At 32.8% G+C, this 27,376-nt stretch overlaps 1 protein-coding gene across 1 annotated transcript; it reads left to right on the top strand.

Moving 5' to 3' along the window:
* The first annotated feature begins 1,339 nt into the window (after positions 1–1,339).
* On the top strand, positions 1,340–24,103 carry LOC148283216 (1-acyl-sn-glycerol-3-phosphate acyltransferase beta-like). Its single transcript, XM_088223844.1, has 5 exons — positions 1,340–1,649; positions 16,262–16,395; positions 17,549–17,730; positions 21,376–21,541; positions 22,650–24,103. Exons 1-5 carry the CDS (start codon positions 1,453–1,455, stop codon positions 22,817–22,819), a joined length of 849 nt encoding a protein of 282 aa, XP_088079970.1. The 5' UTR covers positions 1,340–1,452; the 3' UTR covers positions 22,820–24,103.
* The last annotated feature ends 3,273 nt before the right edge of the window (positions 24,104–27,376 follow it).

Genomic DNA, 27,376 nt, shown 5'->3' with positions numbered 1-27,376 from the left:
CAAAGTGCATTAATTCAATTACCTACTCTTATTAAATGACCCTTTACTTATTTACTCTGTTGTGTCAATCAATATTTTCGCGTGCACAATAAAATTTTAGAGAAATTGACAGATTGCTTTTTTTTAACCTTACATTTCTGTTAAATGATTATATTTTTTCCCATCGTGTAACATTACGCGGCGATATCACGAATGCGAGCGGCGAAAGTGAGGCATAGTGGGTGGGTTTTTTTGGACACAGTTCGATGTATAAAAAATGATTCTACGCTCCTTCTGGACTATTCTTAATTCTTTGGTGACAATATTAAAAAATATAAAAATCACGATTGATAACTTTCACGGATGTTCCATTGTGATCGCGAATACGATAAACAACCATGGTGAGAAATTGTTACCACGTCGCTAGTTAGCACGTCGATGGTCATTTGTGATTGATCTACAGGTGGCCTTATCGACAACGTTTTGAGTTTGCCAACATTTTTTAAGACAAGGACTGGACTCAACCCCCTACGGAACCGTTTATATTAACAAATTACAACACAGATTGAGAACATTTTAGGGAAGAGAATATCAAAATATAGACAGAATGATAAATGTTACACAGTGTGTAAAGTGGTCACTTAATTCAGCCAATGGCAGGTCATAAGCCTTTGATGCCTAGACTTCTATATTCCCTTCTCTCAAATGTTCTCTATCTCTGTTATAATATGTTAATATTAACAGCTTCCTGCGGGGTTCAATTCAGCTTTTTTTTACAAAAATTTAAACAAACTTTAAACTTTGTTGACTTTTTTTATAATGTATTTATATTGTAATAACTTGTGTAGTTTATTGAATATAGTTGATGAGAGTAAAAAAAATCAATAGAATGAATGCTTACATTAGTTTTTAATTGAAAATAGGGACTAAAGAGGAAGAGATAGAAAATGTTCGTAAATTATAAAAAAAATGTATAGATTATATTTTTTCTTTTGTTTCAGGTCTTTTAAGAGCCTCGCCACCGCAAAAGTGAACAAATATAACTAGTCTGACCAATAATATCCATCACAACTATTCTTCCCGCCAAAACACGAGGTTGGCGAACAACCCACATATCCAGAAGCATAAAATAAAAAAATACTTAAAGACATATAAAATTAAGTGATTAACCTATTACCAAAAATATTATTCGTGATTAAGAAATTTGGTATTACTAGTATTATATTTAAAAGTATTTTAATCTTAATATAAAAGTTACCTCATCAATAACATAAGCGTGTAGTAAGTTGAATTTGATCTCTGTTTTATAGTATTTTAGTGAGCGTTTTTTTAATGTGATTTGACAGCGCACAGTGGTAAATAAAATTGGCCAAAAATATAATTTTAAGTGTGATTTGTTTCTGTAGAATCATCGAGTGTCATCGCGTTAAGCTTAGTCATTGTTTTACGTCATTTTTCTGTGTGATTTTCACGATGATTTCGTGGGGCTTAGTACTGTATTCCGTGCCGGTGTTGCTGTTCGCTTACATCATCAAGCAGCTGCTGTCGAAGGAGGACAATGCGGTGAAGTTCCAGTCGAAGTTCTTCGTGTTCTATTTCTTGTCGTCGTGTCTCGCCGTTGTCTGCATCCCCCTGTTTGCGCTGAACCCGAAGAATGTCAAGAACTGCCTGTGAGTATAAACACATATGTATTTTATTGTTTAATCTTTATATACATCATTCATCTGTACGTGTGATATCACTGAACTCCCCCTAAACGGCTAAACCGATTTACACGCGGTTTTCAGCGAAATTTAGATCTTTGCGCTGCGCGTGTTCGTAGATATTAAAATTTTCAATATTTTCAGTAAAAAAAAGTTAGGAGCATATATGTTTTAGTCACCGACTTGCCAGGGTTGCTTTCGACGAGAATGTATATATAAAAAAAAATGGAAGAATGTTGTTTGAAAAGTTTGTTTCTGAATGATTACAAACAGCGTTCGCTTTTTATGGATCCCATTCAGATTCTTTCCTTACACTTCTTATAATTTATACCCATTTATTTATTTTTAATGGATTTTCAGTATAAAATAATACTAACGGACATTTTCTTTTTAAATCGCATTCCAACTTAAGGTAGAAAAAGTTCTGGTAGAAAAGCGGAGTTTGATATTTGCAAAAAGAATTCTTTATTTAAAAAAGTAAATTATTTTATGTTTTGGAATTAAACCATAAACAAGTACCTAGGTACCTACTCAAATTCAATATTAGAATATTAATGATTTTTAGTTTTGGAATTCAATCATAAACAAGTACCTAGGTACCCACTTATCAATGAAAAGGCTTTTTACTTTTATCCGAACAGTTTTTGCGCGCTTTTACGACGGTCAGTAATTTTACTTTTCATTTCTTTTGGTTTCGAATTAAATGTCAAGATCACGCAAAACCCGGATGGCGGTTCAAGAATTACTAAATTCGCGTTGGGCATGAGTAGAGTGTCATAATGTTAATGGCTTAGGGTAAAACGCGGTCTGACTTCTTAACACGTATTCGCATATTTTCTCCCTTGATTATGGAACTAGAGCAGTAATTTTTGCAAGGTTTTGATTGGAGCACGACGGGGACTCTTTACCAATCACATGAAGAGATAAAATGGTGTCAAATCATAAGATTGTGGAGGCCAATTAACAGGGCCGTTTGTCAATGTCGCCAAACTTGTTACGCGGTAAATTCACGGTTTCACGGAGAACCCTTTGATGTAAGTACATCATTTTATACCGACGAGCCTAGAACTCCTCGATACGTTTATCTACGCATTAAAAGTAGTGTCAAAAATGTTGTTCCACCGAGCAATTTTTTTCTTTAATTATGATTTATTAAATATACAGGCGATCGCTAAGCGTGCCGTCTAGGCGATTTCCAAAAGTCATGCAAAATTCATGTTCAAGCATTTTTTGCTTGAAGTGGGATTTGTTGGAGTTTAAAATCGCTTTGAAGTGAGCACTTTTTATTACAGAAGCCTATTTAAAATATAAATGAGAACTATTTTTACTGTTAATGACGTAAAGAACGCAGACTAATTTTTTTTTTTTTTTTTTATTTTATTATTTTACATATTTATTACAGCAATATACAAGTAATTATTTATACAACAAATTAATTCAGTAGTAACAGTAAGCATACATATTTTTTATTTTTGCTGTTAGTTCATCTAAACTGCCTAACTAGGGATAGCTTCCCCGTTCTAAGGCAGTAAATTATGTATTTTATAATGATATTTAAAAGTATTTACAGTTTTATCATAATGTGTGCTTTTTCAGTCTTAAAGGTAAACAATGAATATCCAGAGAAAACATAAATAATACCAAAATCTCTATATCCTAAGTCCCAAGTCATTACTATTAAAACTGTTACGGCGGTCTTTTGTTTTGTTTGTTTGCGGTCATTCCATTAGCTTGTTTCGATCATATGATGTCGTTATGACAAGTAGATAGAACATACCGAGGTTAAGATACAGATAGTACAGAAGTTAAGTATACCGTCTCGATATATACTGATGAAGATAGCGTTCATAATCGAGGCACAGGCCCCGATTGCAATAGGAAGTTAACAAGTCTATAAAGAAAAACCAATATTTTTGTACGAAAATAGTATATTTGCATGAACATATGCTTTTCATAGAGAATATTTCATTTTACTTTGTAGATAAAATTGAAGATAAATGTTAACTTCTCGTTGAAATCGGGGCCCAGGATTCCCGAACTTCTACTTAAGAAGGAAGCTCAAAAATCACACTGATGCGAATCGAATTAAATTTTCCATTAAAAAAAATGTGTTTTCTATTAATAATAGCACTTTTAATACATATTACTTTTGAATTCAACGAATATGTTTAAAGCTTATTTTTAGATTGACCTAGTTTATTTATCTTGAACCCTGTGGTCACTGCTAACAACAAAGAAATCAAAGTGGTTCCTGGTCAAAAAATGGTTGGGAACTACCGCTCTATACAAATGGGCGTCTATCTTTATTTGTTAATATTTAAATAAGTAATTACAAGAAGATCTTTGTAAGAAAATGAGATGAAAGTTGGCAAGAAAAAATAAATACAGGTAAACGTCGTTTTACGCCGGGGTTCTGTTCCGAGAGACACCGGCGTAAAAAAAATCGCCGTAAAATAAACACTAATATAACGGATAATAAACACGATATAAGGTTAGGTCCCGTGTCGAAATTCTAAGAATAATCAGACATGTTTATTTAATGCATAATATCCTTTATATATTCCAAATAAATTATAAATGTAATTAATAAATATATGTAGTTAAAATTCGTTTACAAAATAAATAATAATCTCTAGATATAATTTTTTTTTGTAATAAATACTAACTCACCAGTTCGTCGGTACTAAATTAAATTTTCGCACTTTTTTTTAAAAAAGCATCCAATTTCATTTGCTTTGATTGTTGCTTCCTTTCTTGCAGAATCATAGCATAAACTTCAAATATTTGAATATTCTTTTATTTTAGCAATAGTTAAATAAAAAAGATAATCATAACTTTTTATTTTTCTTGAAAACAATACGAAAACTAGCTCGGAAACAATTTCACACACACAATAGGCTGCTCGCGTACACGGTAATAGAATAAAACAATGTGTAAAAGTGTGTCTGCTATTAGAATCGCGGCGTCTTCTGTCGTCTGGTGTCGTCTGGTGTCGGCCGAACCGGGAAATCCCACGCCGGCACCAACCGGTGTAGTTGTAAATCGGCGTAAATCGAACCGGCGCAAAACGACGTTTACCTGTACTTAAGTAGGTTTCGGCCCGCATTAAAATATTGATCCGACCCGCGCAAGTAGATTTATATTATATTTATATGCTACAAGTAACTGCGTATTCGTGTGTCGCGTGAGCACTAAGTACTTACTTAAATATTATATTATATGCAATGTCATCACGCACATCGATAGGTACACTTCCACCTTCATAATATACCTCTAATTATTTATTCAATAATACTAGATAATTCATACATACACGTACGCCTCGCCGCACATAGGGGTATTTCTGCTAATTAGGCGGCCAAAATTATATTATTTGTAAATTTATTTGAAATCATTTATATTTGTATATTGACAGTAGATTTAATCTTTGGCGAACATATTTTGTAGAAAAATACAATTTAACATAAGAGTAATTTATTGTGAGAACATTCCTAATACCTTTTGAAGAAAATAAATGCAGACTATACAGAATGGTGAATGTTACACAGTGTGTAAATTGGCCACTTAAACCAGCCAATGACAGGTCATAAGCCCTGTAAACGCCTAGACTTCCAGATTATTTTTTTTAAATCACTGAACTGATAACGATGACGAATCCCATCCTTCTTCACTAGAGCTCCATTCAGTCACTTCATGGACAAATTCCTTTGCAGCCAACTCCTCGTCGGAGGAACTATCATTCTTCATGTGGGGCTCGGCAGAAATAAATATTTCCATTGCATACTTTATTACTATAATAAACATTCATTACTATGCGGCATAGTTTTTTTTTTTATTTGGTCTTATGCTAGATATAAACGGATCTGACGTAAGCAATAATCTATTATTGATATCTAAATTGAATTGCTCTTTTGAGAATTTTCTTTAAAAATTCAACCGATGCACAAATCTGATCCTTATCGGTCGACAGGATCGTGCTGAGGAAGAAGTAGGATTTCGCTAAATAACTTTTTGTTAGATCCATAAACTAATTGTAGCGGAACAAAACAACCTTGGAAAATGTTGCGGTCACTCGCATCTTCGTCCTGCATTTTTTGTTTATACAAGGATTGTTGCGATCCATCGCATCCCTATTTTGAAATTAGAGTCAATGATTGACGCTTCTGTGGACTTAAAGCTATTACAACATCTTCTTAATATGTAGCCAAATGTTTGATTGTGTGGTCCAATAAAAGTTGCAGGTTAATTTCAGTGCATGTTTCCGATATTTGATACGCTTCTTTCGGTGGATAACGTATTTTTTGCTTCGTGCAACACTCGGACTATTTTGTTGCTATTTCTTACTATTTCATACTGTCGCCTTCCACAAACATTGAAAGAGCAGCTGTTGGATCTAACTGTGATAGTTTTTCACAAGATAGTTGTTTTGATATTTTATATGCTTTTTGATATGCCTGAGCTGTCTGCGGAGAATTAAAAACATATTTGAGTATATTATATGCTATCTTTTCTCCAGAACTTTGAAACGATGTTTGAGCAACATGTATTAAGACATATTTTTCTATAGTACTGCGTACTTTCTGTGTTTTTCTTCGTATGCTTCTCTCACTTCAGTCTTCAAATGACTTTTATGGTCGACCAGAAGAACTTCGTTTAGCTTTCGGTATTTCGAATGTTCCTTGTAGCCACATTTCATTATTTTGAAGGAAAATTTGTACTTTTTTATACATTTTTTCCTAAATTGTGATTTCAAATATGAAAAAGTATGCCACACTTTTTTCTTTTGCTCTTCATAAAATGCATCTTGCGATAAAATATATCTCTCAAGAAATATCAACTTTTTGTCAAAATTTGGCAAGTCTTGTAGCAGCATTTTATCAAAAAGTAGTCTACGTGTTACTGTTTGGGTTCGTGGGGTACATTCAGATTCTGAAATATAATATGAACTCTTTTAAAAGAAAAACAAATTTATCTTAAAATAAGATGGTTTTGCACTAGTATGATTGATTGACCCAAAATACATTGATTCCACGGGAGTCCACGGCTAAATTTGATGCATTTAATAAGTGCAAATGTTTTATTTTTAGTAACAATCGATAATACCAATAGGACGCACCCTGAAGTACAGCAAAAACCATTTTGAAAACAAAAAAATCAAAAATTATCTACAAAAATAATGAACACGACTTTCAACCTTCTTAAATATATTCAATTATCTATATATTTTTATAAAACTTGTCTGTATATTTGAACGCTTACCTGTAATAGCCGAAATCCATCATAATTTTTTTCCAAACGAACTCCAAAATAAAAATATCCACTTTAAAAAATCACTGATTTTCTAAGAACGCCTTTAATGGATTCGAACACTTAGAACGACAGTCGAATTCAAACTGACACACTCCAGCCCATGCTCTGTATTGGATGATGGAAAAAGTCGCTTATTGTTTGGTGTCTATTCAGGATTTCCAGAAAATGTTTTTTTTTATCTTGGACTAATTCTACGAATTCTTTTTAAAGCCAGCTAATTTCCAAAAATACCCCTACGTGCGCCGTACAGACTTTGATTTTTTTATTCATCGAAATATCTTCGCCCCTTTTCAGCACACAGTGGTGCATGGGGCAATGTATTAGTAAATCAAATGCGGCGTAGTTAGATCATCGATTACTTGAAGGTAAGGTGATGAGTCTCACGCTTCTGGTGCCAGTCCAGGAACCATGAAATATTTCAGTTTAAAAAACCTGAAAAATTAATGTTTCATGCCCACGCTGCCAGGAATCGAACCCAGGATCTGAAGAATTGTAGGCAAAAGCGCCAACATCGCTTAGGTTGACTTATCACGTTTTGGTAGAACGCCCTAATAAATTTAAAAAAACTTATTTTCAAATAATGTTGTTCATTGTTGATACATTATACAGGGTGTTCATTAAACCCTGTCTCATCCGAAACCACGATGGTCAGTATGAGCAAGAAGACATATTTACAAATTTAAATATTTTTTAGAACTAATAAATTTAAAAAAAAAATAATATCCAAAAAAGCAAATGGTTGCTTACTTCTGCAGGGGAGAAACGACGTTTCTGATCCGGCGACAACCACGCGGCCGCGCTCTCCTAACTTCTCTCCCCTGCAGAAGTAAGCAACCATTTTTTTTTTTTTAACATTTTATTTTTAAAACATTTCTTCGATATAAATATATTTTTTCATATGCTAATATGTCTTCTTGCCCATACTGATCATCGTAGTTTCGGATGTGAAAGGGTTTAAAGAACACTCTGTTTTTTTCTTCATTGTACTTTTATTTATTTGGAAACAAAAATAAGTATAAAAAATGTCATTCGGTTGCTCCGTTGAGACGTGAAGGGAACACAAACAAAAGCACATTTGCATTTATAATATTAGTATGGATATGTATAACATAATTACAAAGCAAATAGCGCTAGAAAAAAAGAAATTTACTCATTAGATGTATGCCTTTCATTTCATTGTGAATTTTATTGAACACTTATTTTGATTAAGAACTTCAAAAAAAATATTTTGCATTGTGTCAATCAGTTTTGGAGTATGGTATAATCGGATGGGGTGGTGCGAGTGATACAGCTTTTAAATAGTGTATTTGCTACACAAAAATCCATAGTTAAATTAATACTCAAGAGTTCCGATACAGACATCTCCTTAAGCAATATTCCACAAATCACAACTTATGATACCAAAGCAATTATACGCTAAAACAATTCTCGCTTACAGACTCATAAACTATTCTCACTTGAAAGATATAACCCCAAAAATACAACACATGCAAATAATACAATCAATAGATCCTCAACACAAAGACAACTTAAACAAATACATACTAATTCCACTTTCGGACAAAGGAATTTTGAGTATTATGCGATTTCAATCTTTAACTTACTTCCATTGTCCATTAAAACAATTATTAGTAACGAGAAAAATGTTCAAAAAGGTTATAAAAAATGGATAGTGGAGCTTGGTAGAAGTAAAATGGATTGTCTTATTTGCCCAAACCAATACTAAATACTAAACAGTTAAATTTTAATTATTTTTTACTAGAATCTTAAAAAATTATTTATAAGTTAATCACTGATATCATTGTAGACAAAGAACTAAAACTTAAAAAAAATCATAATAAACATGGGCATAATACAAGAATATCAGAACAATATCACATACAACATTCCAAAACAAGACAAGGACAATCGAGACTAATAAATTAGGGACCGAAATTATACAATAAACTACCAGAAAAAAGACTCAAAAGACAAACTTTTCAAAAGGCGTAAAAAATATAACTATCAACAACGGAGTATGAATAAAAAATGATATTTTATTTATTTATTTATTAAAAGAAATAAACCAAAATTATAGGCCAATTATAGTTTTCTATACATTACTAAAAACAATGTAATATTATTATTGTTATATTAATGTAATAATCTGAAAGGGTTAATAAATTTAATCAATTCCAAATTTAAAAAAAATAATAAACTGCTCCACAAATGTATAGTTTATGCTATGTTTTTGTTCTTTTATGTACGTTTTATAATATAAATAATATAGGCGTACATAAATGAAATATAAACTTATAAACTAGTTTTTTTTATTTAATTTAAATTATTTATTGACAATTCTTGATGGAATTCCATTGTAATGATGTAATAACTTATATTTACATATATTTTACTTATATTTACATATAAGTTATACATATAGGGTAAAATCGCTAATTGGTCAAATAAATAAGTGGAAGTGTACCAAGTATTTTTTAATTAATAACTTACATGTAAATATAAGTAATTACATCATTATATACTAGTGTTTAAAACTGTCTAAATATTTTGTTAATAATCTCTGTATAAAAAAAAGACTAATACCCGTATGCAGAGATAAAACTTAAGGTGAGGAAAGTACATTCTATTGTCTTTACCTTCGAGTTATTCTCCGCATTTGAGATTAGAATGTACTTTCCTCACCTTAAGTTTTGTCTCTACATACGGGTATAAGTCTTTTTTGTTTATTCTAACATGTAAAAATATATTTTTTAAAAGTATATTGTTAAGTGTCCTCGGCATGCAGAGACAAAACTTAAGGTGAGGAAAGTACATTCTATTGTCTTTACCTTCGAGTTATTCTCCGCATTTGAGATAAGAATGTACTTTCCTCACCTTAAGTTTTGTCTCTGCATACGGGTATAAGTCTTTTTTTGTTTATTCTAACATGTAAAAATATTTTAAAAAAAAAGTATATTGTTAAGTGTCCTCGGCACGGGTAACCCCAGTGAGGTCACATTATTTTTATTATTAATCTTTGTTTATTATGTGGAAAAAAAACTTTAAAAAAACTTGTTTCGGTCGATCACTAGTCACTAGTCACTACACCAATGTGCTTTCAATTTGGGGGCGATAAGTTATCTCTTGCTAAAGTGAATAATCCACGCTGTTCTTACTGTAGTAAACGTAATCTATAATCTATGTACACTAGCTATGGTAGATTTTGGAAGGTGGGTCATTTTGAGATTATCGTAATATTTGCGCGTATAGCCAGATTATATTACAGCATTCATGTTATATGTGCATTGATTTTCAAATAAAGACGATGTTTTAAAATAAATGTTAATGTATCTATTTATTTATTCATTTTTTCCATTGTAAACAAAGATTATTAATAAAAATAATTTGACCTCACTGGGTTACCAGTGCCGAGGACAATTAACAATATATATTTTTTTAAATATATATTTTACATGCGAGAATAAACAAAGAAGACTTAATATAAATTTAAGAGAAATAGTTTTCAAAAATAGGAAGGGGCGTGAGTTTAATAGGTATTGGGTGACCATTACAATGGAACATCGTATAATGGGATATATTGAAAGGTTGTTTGATTATTGATCAAAGGAACATTATTTTTTAAAGCCTTTCAGCGGTTCTATTCTGAACCGCTCTCACTGCCGTAGTTAAACACTTTTATCTCGCGTATTTTGTATTCAAATACGCGAGATAAAAGCTTTTTCTACAGCCGCATGACCGTTTGGAAACTTTTTTTTTTATTGACATAAACGACAAATCTGCCTTTTACAAAAATTTATAATACTAACATATTTGGCTTAATACATAAATTTCCTTTTACCCAAGATTTGTAAAAAAAAAAATAAACCTAAAAATTATACAACATATTCAGTAGAAAGTTTAAACAGTTCAAGAATAAGTGTACAAAACAAATTAAATAATAAAATATTTTTAAGTAATATAACAAGAAAATCATAAGTACTGTTTCATACAACTGGGCAAAGTAAACAAATATTGGATATATTATGAAATGCATAAATAAATAAATATAATTACCATTCACCATCTTTGAAAAAGTTCAAAAGGTTTGTTCTATAGGAACAATACCCTACACTAAATATATCAGATACGTGGGAATAACTATTGCCGAGTTCATGAAGTCTTTTATACGGCATTACAAGTATACACTGTCCGTGAATTGTTGCTACAAAACGGTGGCACCTGTCTAGTCATTCTTCCAGGCACCCTCCCTGAAGTTGATGAGAGATAATAGTTCAGGGCAACCCCATATTAAATTTACAATTTTGAATAAATTTAAAAGGTCTATAATTTTTCTTCTATCGTAAAGTTTTAACAAATTTAATGTTTTTTGTAAAAAATCGTAATTTAAAAATTCACGACTGATTTTAAGTTTACAATTTATGTACCTATAATATCACCCCTGATGTAAAATATTTCCATATTTAGTATTGACTTTTAATCCTCTATTATTTGTATGTAAGATTTTAACTCCTGTATCGTTATTCAAGTCATTATTGAAATTGATTAGGTGACTCGAAACCGGTAGACATAGAAAAGTCGGCAAGTGGTTATGTACAAATATTCAATAAAACAGTTTGTATAAACCACTCCAATTTTTGAGCTCTACGTTGACCGGTTTCGGGGTTACTTCCTCGATACATTTCTTATTAATTTATACATTCATATTATATTTTACAAAATGGCACAAAAATCACTCTGACAAATTCTGCTTGTACTAGGACACTAAAGTCCTTAAAATATAGCTTGATTAAAATGACAGCTGGCAAACTAATGTCAATAGTGATGGGAAATTACTGATCACTGATTAAATCGATTTTATCATTTTTTTCATGCAAACATGAAACTCTGTTTCCGAAAATTGATATAAATACGCAAAAAACATGCCTATTATAGTGTGTCTAAGAAAATTATTTACCAAAAAATAACGACATTTATACTTTTTTCATGAACAACATCAAATATTTTTTTTTTTATTCGATCAATTTGTCCCGTATCTTAACATTTTTGCAAAATGATGTAACCCTGTAAGAACGTCGTTAATATTTAGGTTTATTTTAGTTTTAAAGCTGATTTTATATATTTATGTTGATTTTTATGTCAAACATTGTATAAAAAAAATAAATTAACATGCCAGATACGAATGATTTTTCGTGTGTCAACAATATAAATCACTCCTTAGACGTTACTACAAGGTTATGTCGTCGGTTTTGCTAACAACTGTCATTCTAATCAAGCTATATTTTAAGGACTATAGGAGTAGGCTCAGTACATGGAGGGTCGGCCAGCCAGAAATATTAGTGTGCCTAATGTTGCAATCGGTTCCTAGTCCATATAGATGGGCAAATGCCTGTTCTACGAAACCGATTTGTTGCGGCAAATGTTTATCGAATTGTTTTTGTTATGCTCAATTCTTTGGCCAAATTTCCTAGTTTAATTGCAATTTCTGCAAATCATTCGAGTAAATCCGTAGCGTGTGGTGTAGCGTATGTAACAAAAGATGTATTTTGCAGCCAGTAGGGGGGGGGGGTTTCTATGTGGGGGGTAATCTGGTCGTGACCCAGTACGCTCGGGCGAGCATTGATACGTAATGTAGGTAATACAATTACGTCAAGGGTATATTTGCGAGTACGCAATCTTTTGTTATTTGAGTGCACGTCATTGGCAGATTCTCTGATTCTTTGGGTGCTTTGTATTTTGGTCCGAGCGAGATCCGGAAGGACTGCGGTCAATCTAGAACCAATGGCCGTATCATGCAAAATGTCGGAATGCTCCCAGAACTGTGTATTTTGCTCTTTTCCAGTCAGTGGCAATCTCTGGTATAGTGGGCTGGGGAGGTTGCGCTTCGTCTATCATGAACACCCTAAAAATAACGATTTTGATAAAATTATCATTAAAATCTTTTTTGTCAAGTTTAACTATACTATTTGAATCGGCCATGTGGTGTAATGGTCAGCACGTTTGCCTACCATGCAAGAGGTCTCGGGTTCGATTGCCGACATGGTTGATATTAAATAATTATTTAAAAGGGTGTTTTTCCACTAAAAATATTTTATAGTCCCTGGACTGGTACCTGAAGCGTAAGACTGATCATCTTACCTTCATGTAACAAAAATTATCAAGATACGCTGCGATTGGTGTGCCAATGCACAGTGCCTTATGCACCATTAGGTGCGGAAACGAAATGATGATGATATCGGCCATTCGAAGGTATTTTACTAATCTAATATTTACTTTTTTTTTTTCCATACATATATTCACATAGAATTTTCATTACAAATACACTTTAAAAAAATACATTTTAAAATTTAGCCAAACCGTAATTTAGAAAAAATGCCCTTGTGGGCTTTGTAGCCATTCCTTTTCTAATTATTTATAAGTTTATTTTATAAAAATATTATGGTATGACATAACCATGAAAAGAAAAACAAGATGGCGTGATTTTTTAAAAATATTTTTTATTTATTTCTTAAGTTAGCTTATATTAAAACTAATATAAACTATTATGTACATTCACATCATCTATATATATTTACATTTCCTTACAGTAACTTATACATTTATTTTTAAATTCTTTCAGACATTTTTCATTCTTCATACATTCAGGCATCTCATCATACATTTTTAAACCCTTATACATCAAACAATTTTGCGACTCAGCTCTTTTCAATAATGGTAGTCTTATTTTATCCTTTTGTCTAGTAGCATATTCATGACAATTTTTGTTTAAGACAACTTTATCCTTAAAATATTTTGGTAATTTATCGTGAAAAAATTTATGTATAAATATCAACATATTAAATTTAAGTCTCCTTCTTACAGATAACCATTTTAGTTCATCTCTCATATTTTTTACATTGCTATATTTATTTTTCTTAAAAACTATTCTCATCGCTTTATTTTGTAAAATTTCTAGTTTATTTAAATTTCCTTCGTTTGCTAAAAATAATATTGTTGAGCAGTAATCTATATGTGGAAGAATGATTGTTTTGTAAATTAGTTCTGCATTATCTTTATTTAATTTATTTCTCAATCTACTAAGGAAAAATATTTTTTTTGATATTTTTTTATTAACGTGTTCAAAATTTGCATTTAATGTCAATCTTGAATCAAGTATTATCCCCAAATATTTCATTTCATTAACCTTTTCTATGGTTTCATTATTAATAAGTACATTCATCCTCATTATGAAAAAAGCAGCGCTTTAAAGTGACAAAATCGTGTGGTTTTCTTACTTTTTATCAAGCTACAACATTAATTCAATAACTAAACGAAATAATTCATTGTAAAATTTGAATTTTTAAATTCCCGCTTAAACGGACGCTTTTGCAAAAATACGTGCGTGACGTCACTCCCCGCGAGATCTGGACGTGAGAAAACTTCAGTAGTCTGTTGGCAGATATATCATGACTATCTCACACTATGCATTATAATTAGTATGAGGCCCATTTCAGACGACGCGACTGTAAACATTCACACGGCACGACAAAGTAACATCGGGTGGATTGATATTTTTTTATTGTAATTCAAATCAAATTGTAATAAAATTCTAGAGCACGTCATTATTACAATACCGCTCTCTCCGGCCACGCAGACATTTTTCGTCTTTCCTATACTAAATATAAAAGATTACTCATAGGCGTTGATAATACGCCTGTATAATTATACGAGTATGTCATTTAAATTGTATATTCGTGTTTATGATTTGTACCTTCTTCAATATTATTACATATGTTTTTTTTTTTTTTTTTTATTTAAAAAAATATATTTATAAATAAACTTATTTATCACATACAGGGTGTTCTTTAAACCCTGTCACATCCGAAACCACGATGATCAGTATGGGCAAGAAGACATATAAGCACATTAAAAAAAATATTTAGAACAAAGAATTTGTTTAAAAATAAAATATTAAAAAAAAACAATTGGTAGCTTACTTCTGCAGGGAAAAAGTGAGGGGAGCGCGGCGCAGTATCAGATTCCCTCCTCCCTCTCCTCGCTTCTCCCCTGCAGAAGTAAGCAACCAGTTGCTTTTTTAAATATTTAATTTTTTTAAATTTTATTCGTTCTAAAAAATTATTTTTATGGGCCAATATGTCTTCTTGCTCATACTGATCATCGTGGTTTCGGATGTGACAGGGTTTAATGAACACCTGGATATATTTTATTTTTATTTATTATGATTATTATATTATTTTTTTACTTTTTTGCTATTATTTATTATTTTTACACATTTTATTTACAGTTTCTGAATAACTAACATTTCTTAACTTTTTAATTAATTTTATTCTATAACTGGGTTATTTTAATGTGTACACTTGAATAATTACTTACATAGACGTGGAAAATAATTATTGACAAACAAACCATCACGGCGTTTCCACGTAGGGGTAGGCAGAGAGCATAGAACGCCATTTCACTCTATCTTTGCATTACAGACCTCGCTTCCTTTACTTTCATACATCTTCTCATTCACGCACGCCGATTATTCCTACTCTTGACAAGTCCATCTTCAAGTATTTGATGGACTTGACCGTGCCATGTCTTTCTCGGTCTTCCTCGTTTTCTGCATCCGTCAACATTCGCATCGTAGATTCTTTTAGCCGTTCTTTCGCTGTCCAATTGCTCTACATGTCCAAACCAACGCAGCACCCTTTTCTTGATTCTGTCGATAATGCATGTCTTAAGACTTACATAGTTCACGGATCTCGACATTTGTGCACCTATCATACCTTGTTTTACCACACATTCGCCTGAGGGATCAAATTCATTCACAAAAAATCGTTTTTAAATGTTTACCAACAACATTCGTTTTTTATGGATCCCAATCAGATTATTTCCTTATAATTTCTAATCATTTAAAAATAATATTAACCGACATTCAATACATTTTTCTTAATCGCATTCCTAAATAAAGTGCAACCCTGTTGGTGAGGAGAGCAGAGTTTTACATTTGCAAAAATAATGATATATTTGAAAATAAATTATTTAATGTTTTGGAATTCAACCATAAACAAGTACCTTGGTAACTACTTAAATTCAATATTTAAAAATGAATTATTTTAAGTTTTGAAATTCAATCATAAACAAGTACCTAGGTACCTACTTACCAATGAAAAGTTTCACCATCTTTTTTACGTTTATCCGAACGGTTTTTTCACACTTAAACGACATAACCAAGCATTTCGGTTTAGAATCCAAGTGATCCATAATAATAAGAATCATGTTTCCAGATACGTGTCAGCCATCTTGAAGCACATCACGCGGCTCATAGGGCTGGAGTGGGAGCTGCGGAGGCCCCACGTCCTGGCCGAGGACCGCGGGGCTGTCATAGTGGCCAACCACCAGTCTATGATAGATGTTCTCGGTAAGTCAATGAAGTACTGTTCATCGATCAGCATAGTACAAACAATGGTCTTAATTCTCCAATGACCCGTATTTGTTTGTCGTATTGTTAACTCAAGACAAGATCTGGACTTTTTCGCTTTAAGTTTACAGTGATTTAAACGAGCACTAAATAAATAGTCCAGATCTTGTCTCGATGTCCCTTATGTTTGTCAATGCTTCTTTTCTTTTTTTAAAAAATGTTTTTACCTATCGGTGGCGCGAGAGAGAGGCGCAAAAGTTAATTCCTCGATAGCTTAGAGAGCGCATGAACAGATCCAAGATGGTCCAGCAAGGTCAGCCAACACACACGTTACTAAGAACGTTTTCTGCCACTTAATATGCAATGGAAATCGACTCACCTGTTTTGAAGTGTTCCCCCTTGCTCCACCAGATATTAAATGCGGGAATGATGCGGATGTCAAGTTCTTTTTTATTCTGTTTGGTGTATCAGGATTAGATATTGGTTGCAGTAATGATAATAATGCTGACTCTTAAGCGGTAACTTCCTATAACAAGATAGCGGTACGAATATTATTTGTTGCTAGTTTTTCATGCGGATCACACAAGACATCATTTGTTTGAAGAAAAAATACAGCTGTCCGTTTTATTTGAAAATGGAATTTGTGAATTGTTGCACTGCGGTAGGTACTGCCAGGCTGCTCAGGTTCCTACTTCTCAAGGAAAAGCCGGCAACCAAAACATATAAATGGCAGTAAAAATTCACGCGTAACCACCTATTCTTTTATTCTAATCTTAAAACCCTATAAAAATTGTATAGATGGACAATGTCCGTTAATAAATAAATAAATAACATGTAGGTTTACATAATATCTCGATAATAATATGTTTAAAATAGTAAGAGAATCTTTTTACAAAAAACTCCTTCAGAGACGTAAAAAGTGTGTCTTGCTTAGCGATCTAATCAGATTACATCTCTTACTCTCAATCGAATGTTTTATACGTGTTTATTAGTCCGTTAATAAATAAATAAATAAGTCTCCCTTCTCACTAGCGTGTAAACAGTTCACGACAGCTGTTACAGGCGTAATTGGTGATAGGTACACGCTAGTAAACAATTATTTACTAACATTTAATATGATTTTAAATTTCTCACAAAAAGCGCGTGATTCTAGGAATGTTTAACATCTGGCACGTGATGGACAAGTGCGCCAGCATCGCTAAAAAGGAAGTGTTCTACGTGTGGCCCTTCGGCCTGGCCGCCTACCTGGCCGGCGTTGTTTTCATCGACCGCAATAATCCCAAGGAGTCGTATCGCCAGCTCGAGGCCACCTCCAAGCTCATGGTCAACAACAAGGTAAGGTTTAAATTATTTAACAATATTTTGAGTTTGTCCAAATTTTTGTAGACAAGGACTGGATTCAACTCCCCGGGGAGCTGTTAACATTAACATTTTACAACAGAGATGAAGAACATTTTAAGAACATAAAAAGTACAATGTTTGATTATGTCCAAATGCTTGCAGACTGGCTGGATTTCCTCCCTAGGGAGTTGTTTGTATTTAAATTTATTTCAACAGAGAGGGAAAAAGTTTTCGAGAAGGGAACATGGAAGTCTAGGCATTTACAGGGCTTATGACCTGTCATTGGCTGGTTTAAGTGGCCACTTTACACACTGTGTAACATCTCACCCACGTGATAAAGGTTTCAGCTCTTTTACTTCACAAAAGTCAACAGATGGAAGAGTTGAGGAAATGTGGATGTTCAAACATGGGCAGAATGGTGAATGTTACACAGTGTGTAAAGTGGCCACTTAAACCAGCCAATGACAGGTCATAAGCCCTGTAAATGCCTAGACTTCCATGTTCCCTTCTCGAAAACTTTTTCCCTCTCTGTTGAAATAAATTTAAACATAAAAAGTAATTTAATTAGATGAACCTCCCTCGCATAAATAAAGTTTTCAGCTCTTTAACTTCACAAACATCAACAGATGAAAGAATTAGAGTAGTATAGATGTTCAAATATGGGCAGAATGGTGAATGTTACACAGTGTGTAAAGTGGCCACTTAAACCAGCCATTGACAGGTCATAATACTTGTAGATGCCTAGACTTCTATATTACCTTCTTTAAATTGTTCTTCATGTCTGTTGTAATATGTTAATTTAAATTATTTATTGACAATTCTTTATGGAATTCCATTGTAATGATGTAATAACTTATATTTACATATAAGTTATTAATTTAAAAATACTTGGTACACTTCCACTTATTTGTTTGACCAATTTTCACCAATTTCACCCTCTAATGGCATCATTAGACTGGTGAATGTTATAATTTATATAAAACCAAATATTATTTTAAGAGTAGGTACATTTAAAAAATAAGTTGAAAGAAACACAATATGCAATATTTCAATGGAACAGGGTGGGACAAATTATTGAAACATAGCTCTTTTACTTCACAAATGTCAACAGATGGAAGAGTTTAGGAAATGTGGATGTTCAAACAAAGGCAGAATGGTGAACGTTACACAGTGTGTAAAGTGCCCACTTAAACCAGCCGATGACAGGTCATAAGCCCTGTAAATGGCTAGACTCCCACATTCCCTTCTCAAAAATGTTTTTCGCTCTCTGCATCAGTGCAACAAATTTAAATATGAACAACTCCTTAAGGAGAAAATTCAGCCTGTCTGCAAGCATTCGGGCATACTCGAAACATTGTTGAAGTTTCATTAAGGTCGAAAGCAAATCTTTGTAGTTTAGCACTTTTTAGTATGCAGTGGCACCTAACCGACCCATGAACGGTTTTTTAGCGAAATGATTTCATTTATTTTTGAAATATAAAATGACTGAGACGGTGACTATATGAACGATATTTTGGTTACTGTACAGCAATATCAGCAGTAGACGATTAGGGAGGACAGAAACAATAGCCATTAAAATCTCCCAACGGAATGCTTTGTGCTTCTTTTGCGGGTAAAGAATACGCTAGAGTTGTTTAAAAGTATTGCCAGTGTAAAGAAAACATTTCTGGAGGTTAAAATGTTTAAAGAAAGCTTGCTCGCATTTTCATCCTTACTTAGTCGTGTCCAAAGTCACAAAGTCCACCTTACTTGTACATGTTTATATGTGAGACGCGGTAATTAGTAATTAGCTATTAGCTATTAGCTTGACCAATTGTGTTAGCCTTAATGAAGCGTGAACATATGACAGAATAATACATTTATTCCTTTGTGTAATATGTTTTTCAGGCCTTCGCCTTGTTCTTCGAAGCCTCCCAATATGACACAGTTGTATTACGTAAACAGAACACACAGAAAATCATAAAACTAATTGAATGTTTGTATGTAACCACTTACCGACTTTTCTATGTCTACCGGTTTCGAGATGTGCCCGTCTCTTCGTCAGGACACCGATCAAACCAACTAAACACCTTCACCATTGTTGCACAAAAACATAAAACCAACATTGGAAATCCTTACATGAACTGATTAGGTTATAAAAAAAGGTTTGATGTTGCGGGAGAAATAGTTGAAAAATGAGGGAGGGGATGAAGGGAGGGGCGTGAGTTTAATAGGTATGAGGTGACCATTTCAATGGAACATTGTACAATGGGCCATATTGAAAGGTTGGAAACAACATCAAACCTTTTTTTGATAATTATTATTTTTTATTTTTGTTCATGGTGAAGGTGTTTAGTAAGTGGGTTTTGCATGTTGATTTAGTTGGTGTCTTGACGAAGAGATGGGTACGTCTCGAAACTGGTAGATATAGAAAAGTCGGTGAGTGGTTATGTACAAATATTCCATTATTATTTTTTATTTATTATACATACGTGTGTTTCCGACATGTCCCCTCGAATTCAGAACGAGGCAAAACGACAATGGAAGACCCAGTGGGAGTTTACCTCCAAATGTTAGAGAACTCTCTATAAAGATATCCAAGAGAGCATACCAAGCTCTCCTTGGTTCCACACAAAAAAATTGTCTAAGAGATTAATCTCAAACATTAGTAGACTACGAATCGGCCACTATTGCACTAATAGCCACCTTTTCAAAATTAATATTGTAGGAAGTCCATGGTGTGAATGTGGTTTGGACCATGAGACTCCAGACCATATATTCTTTGGCTGTCCAATAAGGGACAAACATAATATGTACTCAAAAAACTTTAAAAAATATCCTTACCCTATTAACATAGCATCACTCCTCTCCATCCTTGATCCTGAAATTATCCACCATATAGGAAGCTTCCTCTCAAAAAATATGATAAATGTTTAGTTTTTTTTTTTTAATATTTTTTGATTTTTATTCCTTTAAATAAATTTTATTATTGGCAGAAATCATCCTTCTTAGGATGGATTGCCTTAATATAAAAAAATATTATACATACGGCCTAAGCCAATTACAACAGTAACATGAAGAAGCATAAATACAAGAAAATGAACAAAAAGAACATAAAACTATGTATATAGCAAAGACAAACAAGGGCAATGCAATAATGGTATACAATATATTGATAAAAACTAAAAACATGTAAGATTTCAAGCTAAACCATGCCAATACTACTTCATCCCACACTGTTTTAGAGGCGACGAGATCTAAACAAGGGCAATACAATAATGGTAAACAATATATTGATAAAAACTAAAGACATAAAGGACTTCAAGCTAAACCATGCCAATCCTACTTCATCCCACACTGTTTTAGAGGTGAAGAGATCTACGAAAAGCCGGAAGATCTATCCCAAAGAATTCGTGGGACGAATTGACTAATCTATCCATTCTGGACATTGGGGCATAAAAATCACATTTAATAAAATGTCTGACCTCCAAGTTGATGCTTCAAATATTCATAATTTGTTTTGTTTATTTCTGTCACGAAATGAGTTTTGATAACTCCCGAGAATGTAACGCGTATTTAATAATATTATGTCAGCCGTGTGGCACGCCTGCTGACAATTGATTTGAAATATTTCCAACTCCGATTGTGTTTTGTTTGCAGACGAAGATTTGGCTGTTTCCGGAAGGGACGCGCAACAAGAAGCGGGGCTTATTGAGTTTCCGGCGCGGGGCCTTCAAGATGGCCGTAGCTGCTCAGGTTCCCGTTCTGCCCATCGTCTACTCCCCCTACTATTTCATCAACCGGGAGAAGAACATATTTGGCAATGGTAACATCATTATATGCTGCATCCACACATATTAAAAAAATCGTTGAAGTACAAAAAAAGTACTGGCAAAATTATTATTAATGCTTAAAATCTTCTTGGGTTATCCTCGATCACTGGACCACGGAGTTTTTATCAGGTCGTGGTAAATTTATTGACAAGTTATTTGTTTTCAATATTGTTGATTCTTCTTCATGCTGCTGCTATCCTAATCAGTCTTCTGAACACATTCCATAGTCTTGCCCTTTTTCCCCTCTCTATGATTACCGAATGCAGCTTCTCGTTACTATCCGTGGCCCTGTTATAGGTCTTGTTGGATATACAGATCTGGCGGCTTCCAAAAATAATATCGAGGCTTTTAAAGAATTTTGTAATCATTTCGGCAAACTGATCATGTCCAATCAATATAATACCAGTCAGTGAAGAATTCGCTTCCCTTTTTTCTCAATCCAATGAAGTGCATATTATGTACTTCAGGACTACTTTCTTTCAGCACAAAAATGTTAAGGCTACCAGATTACAGAGAGCTCCTCATAAATAATTTTATGTAGGTACTTAACCTTAAAAACACGTAAATTAAAATTTGAATCTGCATGAAATGCATACAATATTTCCCCAAAATATTGGGAAATTTTATTTATATGGTATCACTTTTTTTAGTATGGCACCACAAAATTTCAACTGTCATCTACATCGCTGCAAAATTGTTTCACACTTTAATAATAACTGTTTAAACTATCTTCTTTCCACATTATATTTATAACTTCAAATAATATTTCTATTGCCTCATTTTTAAACTTTCTGCAGCCTAATTTATTGATATAAAGACTTTATTTTTCCTAAACATGCGTCAACTGCATCTCACAATTTAGTAAAATGTCAAAATTAGACACTTAAACAAAATGGTCAATTGCACTGCACCTACTTTGAATTTAGTTTGAGACAATAATTTGCACATTTTTTTATTTAGCTCGATTTTATTCTCCATTCACGTGGCGGCGCGCGGCTCGTTGGCTTTTGACAGATCGAATGAGTTTTGAAAAAATTTCAACATAAAACATTTTTAAAATTAAATTTTGATTATCGTTTAACATTTGCACTGCTCTTTCAGGTCGAGTAATAATAACCTGTCTGGAGCCCATCGAAACTAAGGGACTTACGGACGATGACATCACCGATCTGATGAAGAGGACACACGAGGCCATGCTGGACGCCTACAACGAAGTGTCTAAGGAAGTCCTGTCCGCCCTTCCGTCGGACTACCCACTCACCCCGGAGTAGAGGCCTCTCTACGAGGACAACTCTCAAACTCTTTATTTGTCGCAATCGAGAAAACACCGATAGTTCAGCATTGAAATGATCAAATCGCCCGACCGTCGCATCTTTTCTGTACAAAATAAAGGAATGCTCCAACTTGTGATGTATAGCCCGTTAACCAAAGAATATGTATTCCCACAGGAAAATTAACATTTTATTAAATGAGTCGTAGGATTATGAAACCTGCTCTGGAGGCTTTTTTTATCTTTGAGGAAAACAATTGTTTTTCAGTATATGTACATATCACAATCAAAATGAGTGGTAGTGGCTTTTGTAAGTCACCCAAATTTTTAGTTTGATATTTCAACACAATGGAGTGGGATTTGTGACTCGCAATTGTCTTATTTTGTAAATTTTCGAAACATAAATAAATGATACCCTTTCTTTAATTCGTCCAGAGCTGGTTTCGTAGTTCTACAACTTATATATTTTCATTTAGACACTAATATGATCCTATCTTAATTAGATAATCATTAAAGTCTAGCAGTTTTAGAAAACTGTTCCTCCAGTCCTTTATCTTGATTAGTTTTACATTTAGAATTACAATTTTGATAAAACTGATTGTTTTAATGCCGCAAGACGAGATTAAATAGTTTATAATTTTCAATAAGAAAAGCCGAGTTATATGAGTATTTTTCAAGTTTTCCATTATTATTATGACTAGTGAGTTTGATTCTCGATTCCTAATAATACTATTGTATTTAATACCAAAACTTGATTTGTGATGCTATTTTTTAATTTTATAAAAAACGTTTGCAGGAGAGCAAGTGAAAAATTATTTTTAAAACCTGACAACCATTTTGCAAGAATTTTTTTGTTTATTTATTTATATGTATATTTTTTATTTCTAATCTTGTTCTAATCCCCGAAAGTAATCTGCGACACAAGATTTTTTTTTAATTACAAAAACAACAAATATTTGCATTTACCCAAATATTTCAATCTTGGGGCCATTTTCAAATCGTTATTCTTGTAAGCTTATTCATCCAACGTTGCATTGAGCGCTAGTTTCGCACTCCAAGATCGCGCATCAGTGAACATTTGTATACATGGTGGTAAGATGATCAGTCTTACACTTCAGGTACTATCAAATCAGTGGAAAGATGGCTAAGTCTGTAGCTCAATCACATATAACTATCGACGTGCTTAAAAAGATGCTAAGCATTTGAGCGATCACAATGAACAATAAAGAACATGCTCAAGTTATCGCAGTCATAAGTCAACGCATGTATAATCTCTAAGAACGCTGGTGTCGGTTTGTTTTTTGTTTTCCTCGTAAATAAATACAGTTCACTGGCGAAAAATCGGCATTTACCATAAAAAATAATACAATATATTGCATTTGCAAAAAAGTAAGGAGTATCTAATACAAAATAGTGAAAATTAAATTACAATTACTGTTGCGACTGCTTTTCTTGACATTTGGCTTGCCAACCGCAGGCTAAATGCAATAAATAGCATGACAAATAATAAATAAAAAAATAAAAATAGCAGTTTTGGAATATTTTCCACATAAATATTTTTACATTTAATATTAGGTGTTCACGGATGTTGCATTGTGATCGCGAATACGATAAACAACCATGGTGATAAATTGCTATCAAGTCGCTTATTAGCACGTCGATAGTTATTTGTGATTGAGCTACTGGTATGGCACTTTTTATACATTTTGAAGGACAGCAGTTTGAAAGTTTGATTGGCTCTGAAAAATTCCAATCTTATTTTACAAGCCTAATTCTAGTGTCGGTAGATGCATTGAACATTTATTTCTCCACTGTAGCGTGTTTACACAAAATGCTGAAAAATTTCCAGACATACCATATTTAGCCATCTTTTTAACAGACATGACATATTTTGCCATCTGAAACAATGACAGCAAAACAAGATTTTTTATTTGAAATTAATTTGAAAACCCTTACGGATTACATTAATTTAACAAAACATTTTTTCCTTTTTGATTCACACTCTGTTGTTAATCATAATATTTTAAATATATTTTGTAAAAGTTGTCTCGAGTCTTATGTTCGACATATCATATATTGTCCACCAGTACTCCATTTCTAAAGATGAATACATTTTTCCACAATATCCATATTCATATTGAAAATACGATTGTTTTTCTAAATCCATTTCACATATTTTTACCGGTCGTAGTGTGTGATATCTCCCTATTCTAATTTATTGTGTACTATTTTTAAGTCTCTTGTACATATACTGTTTCTCAGCTCATTCTAGCTGAGATGCCACTCCCTGATCGGGGAGATTTCTAATCCTAGTTAATTACATAATATTGCGATCAAAAACATTTTTAAAAATACTTTACACAAACTGCTGTGTGAACTACAAACTTACAGAACACTGAAACCTAACCTAACCTAGTTTTAATTGTTCTACTTTTATACCCTTTCTTAAAACAACCTTCAGAAAAACTCTATTATTACGAAAGTTATTCTGGTTTGAAATATATTTTTCTACCTTCCATAAATACAGCCTAATTTTCTATCAACTTTATTTAGGTTGAGTGATAAGTAACTTCTTAGCTGTTCATAAGTGCAGTACACCGCAAGGTATAATAAATTATTATTATTAATATTTAAAGCATTCACTTTGTGGTCAAACATTTTACTAAATGTTATTAAATATTTGTATATAACCACTTACCGACATTTCTATGTCTATTGGTGTTGTTTCTATGTCTATTTTTTATTATCAATAATTATAAAAAATAGTCATGGATACAACAAAATAAGCATCAATTATTGCAACATCATCTGCTTATTATACAATGTCAAAAGATGTAATGAAATCACCTCTAGTGAAAAATATTTACATCATCTCATAAATGTGGTGATATTGCAGCTTGAGCGAGACAGACTATGCTGTATAGCGCCAAATCATGCCAGTTTATGTGCAGATAGTTAGCTCGCAAAACTTTAAACATGCGTTCTGACAGAATATAGGAAAGAATTGAGAAGGTTGAGTTGCGTACAATGTTAGTGCGTTAGAACAAAATGGTGGATTTCGGATTCTGATGCGTGGGCACATATCTCATGTTTACCTACATCTAACTTGTTATATTATATAATATTATTATACCAATATGGAAGTTTATAAAATATATAGAAAAGGCCTGACAGCATTTTTTATCAGGGCCCCGATTACAATGGGAAGTTTACATTTATCTCCAAGTCAAATTAAGTTTTCCGTATGAAAAGCAGAATATGCATACAATGTTTTCTTCCAAACATGTTTAGTTAATAGGATACCTACCAAGATACTTTAAATGTTCATGCAATAATACGTATTTTCGTACACAAATATCGGTTTTTATTTATGGACAGTCGAAGATAACTCTGTTTACTTCTCATTATAATCAGGGCCCAGGAGCCATTATCAGGAGATGTTTAATTAATCTTTAGACAGCAGTCTAGTATTGTGCGCATGTTACGTTACTTTTTTTAACTGTAAAATGAAAAAAATATGCTTTGAGTGTGATGCTTTGGAAATTTAAATAAGGCTGCTGTTTAAAAAAGCGGGCGCATCTGAAAAAACAAGATGTGTGAACACTGAATGAGTGATAATCGAAATGAAGAACAAAGACTTCAGACTTTGATGTCATAATTTAAATGCAATATTAAATCAAAATCCACATCAAACAACGAGAGGGTTTGAGAATTTACATAGTATAATTTTTTTACATTTTATGGAAGTTATTTATGACTCGACCTAATATTTTTTAACGCTTCCTCTATTGTAACATAGCGATCATTCTAAGGAATCATTCCTAGAATTATATCAATGCTAAATAATAATTAAACCTTTCCATACACACCAAGTGCATTGTATACTGTATTCGCACTGTAATCGCAGTGTATCGACGATCATTTGTAATATACCCGAAGGTAAGATGATCAGTCTTACGATTCGAGCGCCAGTCCAGGGACTGTGAGATATTGCAGTGAAAATCCTTCTTGCAGTCAAAAGGTGATTCATTTGTCGACCTTGCTAAGAATCAAACCTCATTTACAAGGACATCAGGAATTCGCTTCAAAACAAACAAACCAGCCAGAAGACAGCTGTCAAAGTTAAAAACTAACTTTTCTGCGTAATGCTGATTACCGACGTATACAAAGTAAAATCGAGACATATTTAGGGGTTCCAGTAATTAAAAAATAAACTTGCTGCTTTTAAATTTCCATTAAATAACCATCGCTTGATTTCGGTTTAGTGCAACTAATCCTTTCTAGATTTCCTATGTCAGGATTTTTAATTTGAGATTTGCCATCGAGTTGAAATTGCTTTTTAAGGACTCTGGTTCAAATGGGAGGAAGCGAAAATGATTCTGTTAATGAATCTAACATGTATGAAATTATTAGAATTTTTCCTCTCCACGGTTATCCAGATGCCGATTTGTAACATTTTTCTGGGTTGTTACACCATGTATGAATTTGTCCATCTCGCGTTTTAATGGTCAGAGCATTTATTTTCCACCCGAGAAGTTCTGAGTTTGATTTTTGTGAA

The sequence above is a fragment of the Micrasema longulum genome, unplaced genomic scaffold, assembly GCF_059751315.1.
Source record: "Micrasema longulum isolate JH-2025_06_02 unplaced genomic scaffold, ASM5975131v1 h1tg000252l, whole genome shotgun sequence".
NCBI lineage: Eukaryota > Metazoa > Arthropoda > Insecta > Trichoptera > Brachycentridae > Micrasema > Micrasema longulum.
Note: the sequence above shows the minus strand (reverse complement) of the source record. Positions and strands in the feature narration are given on the sequence as shown.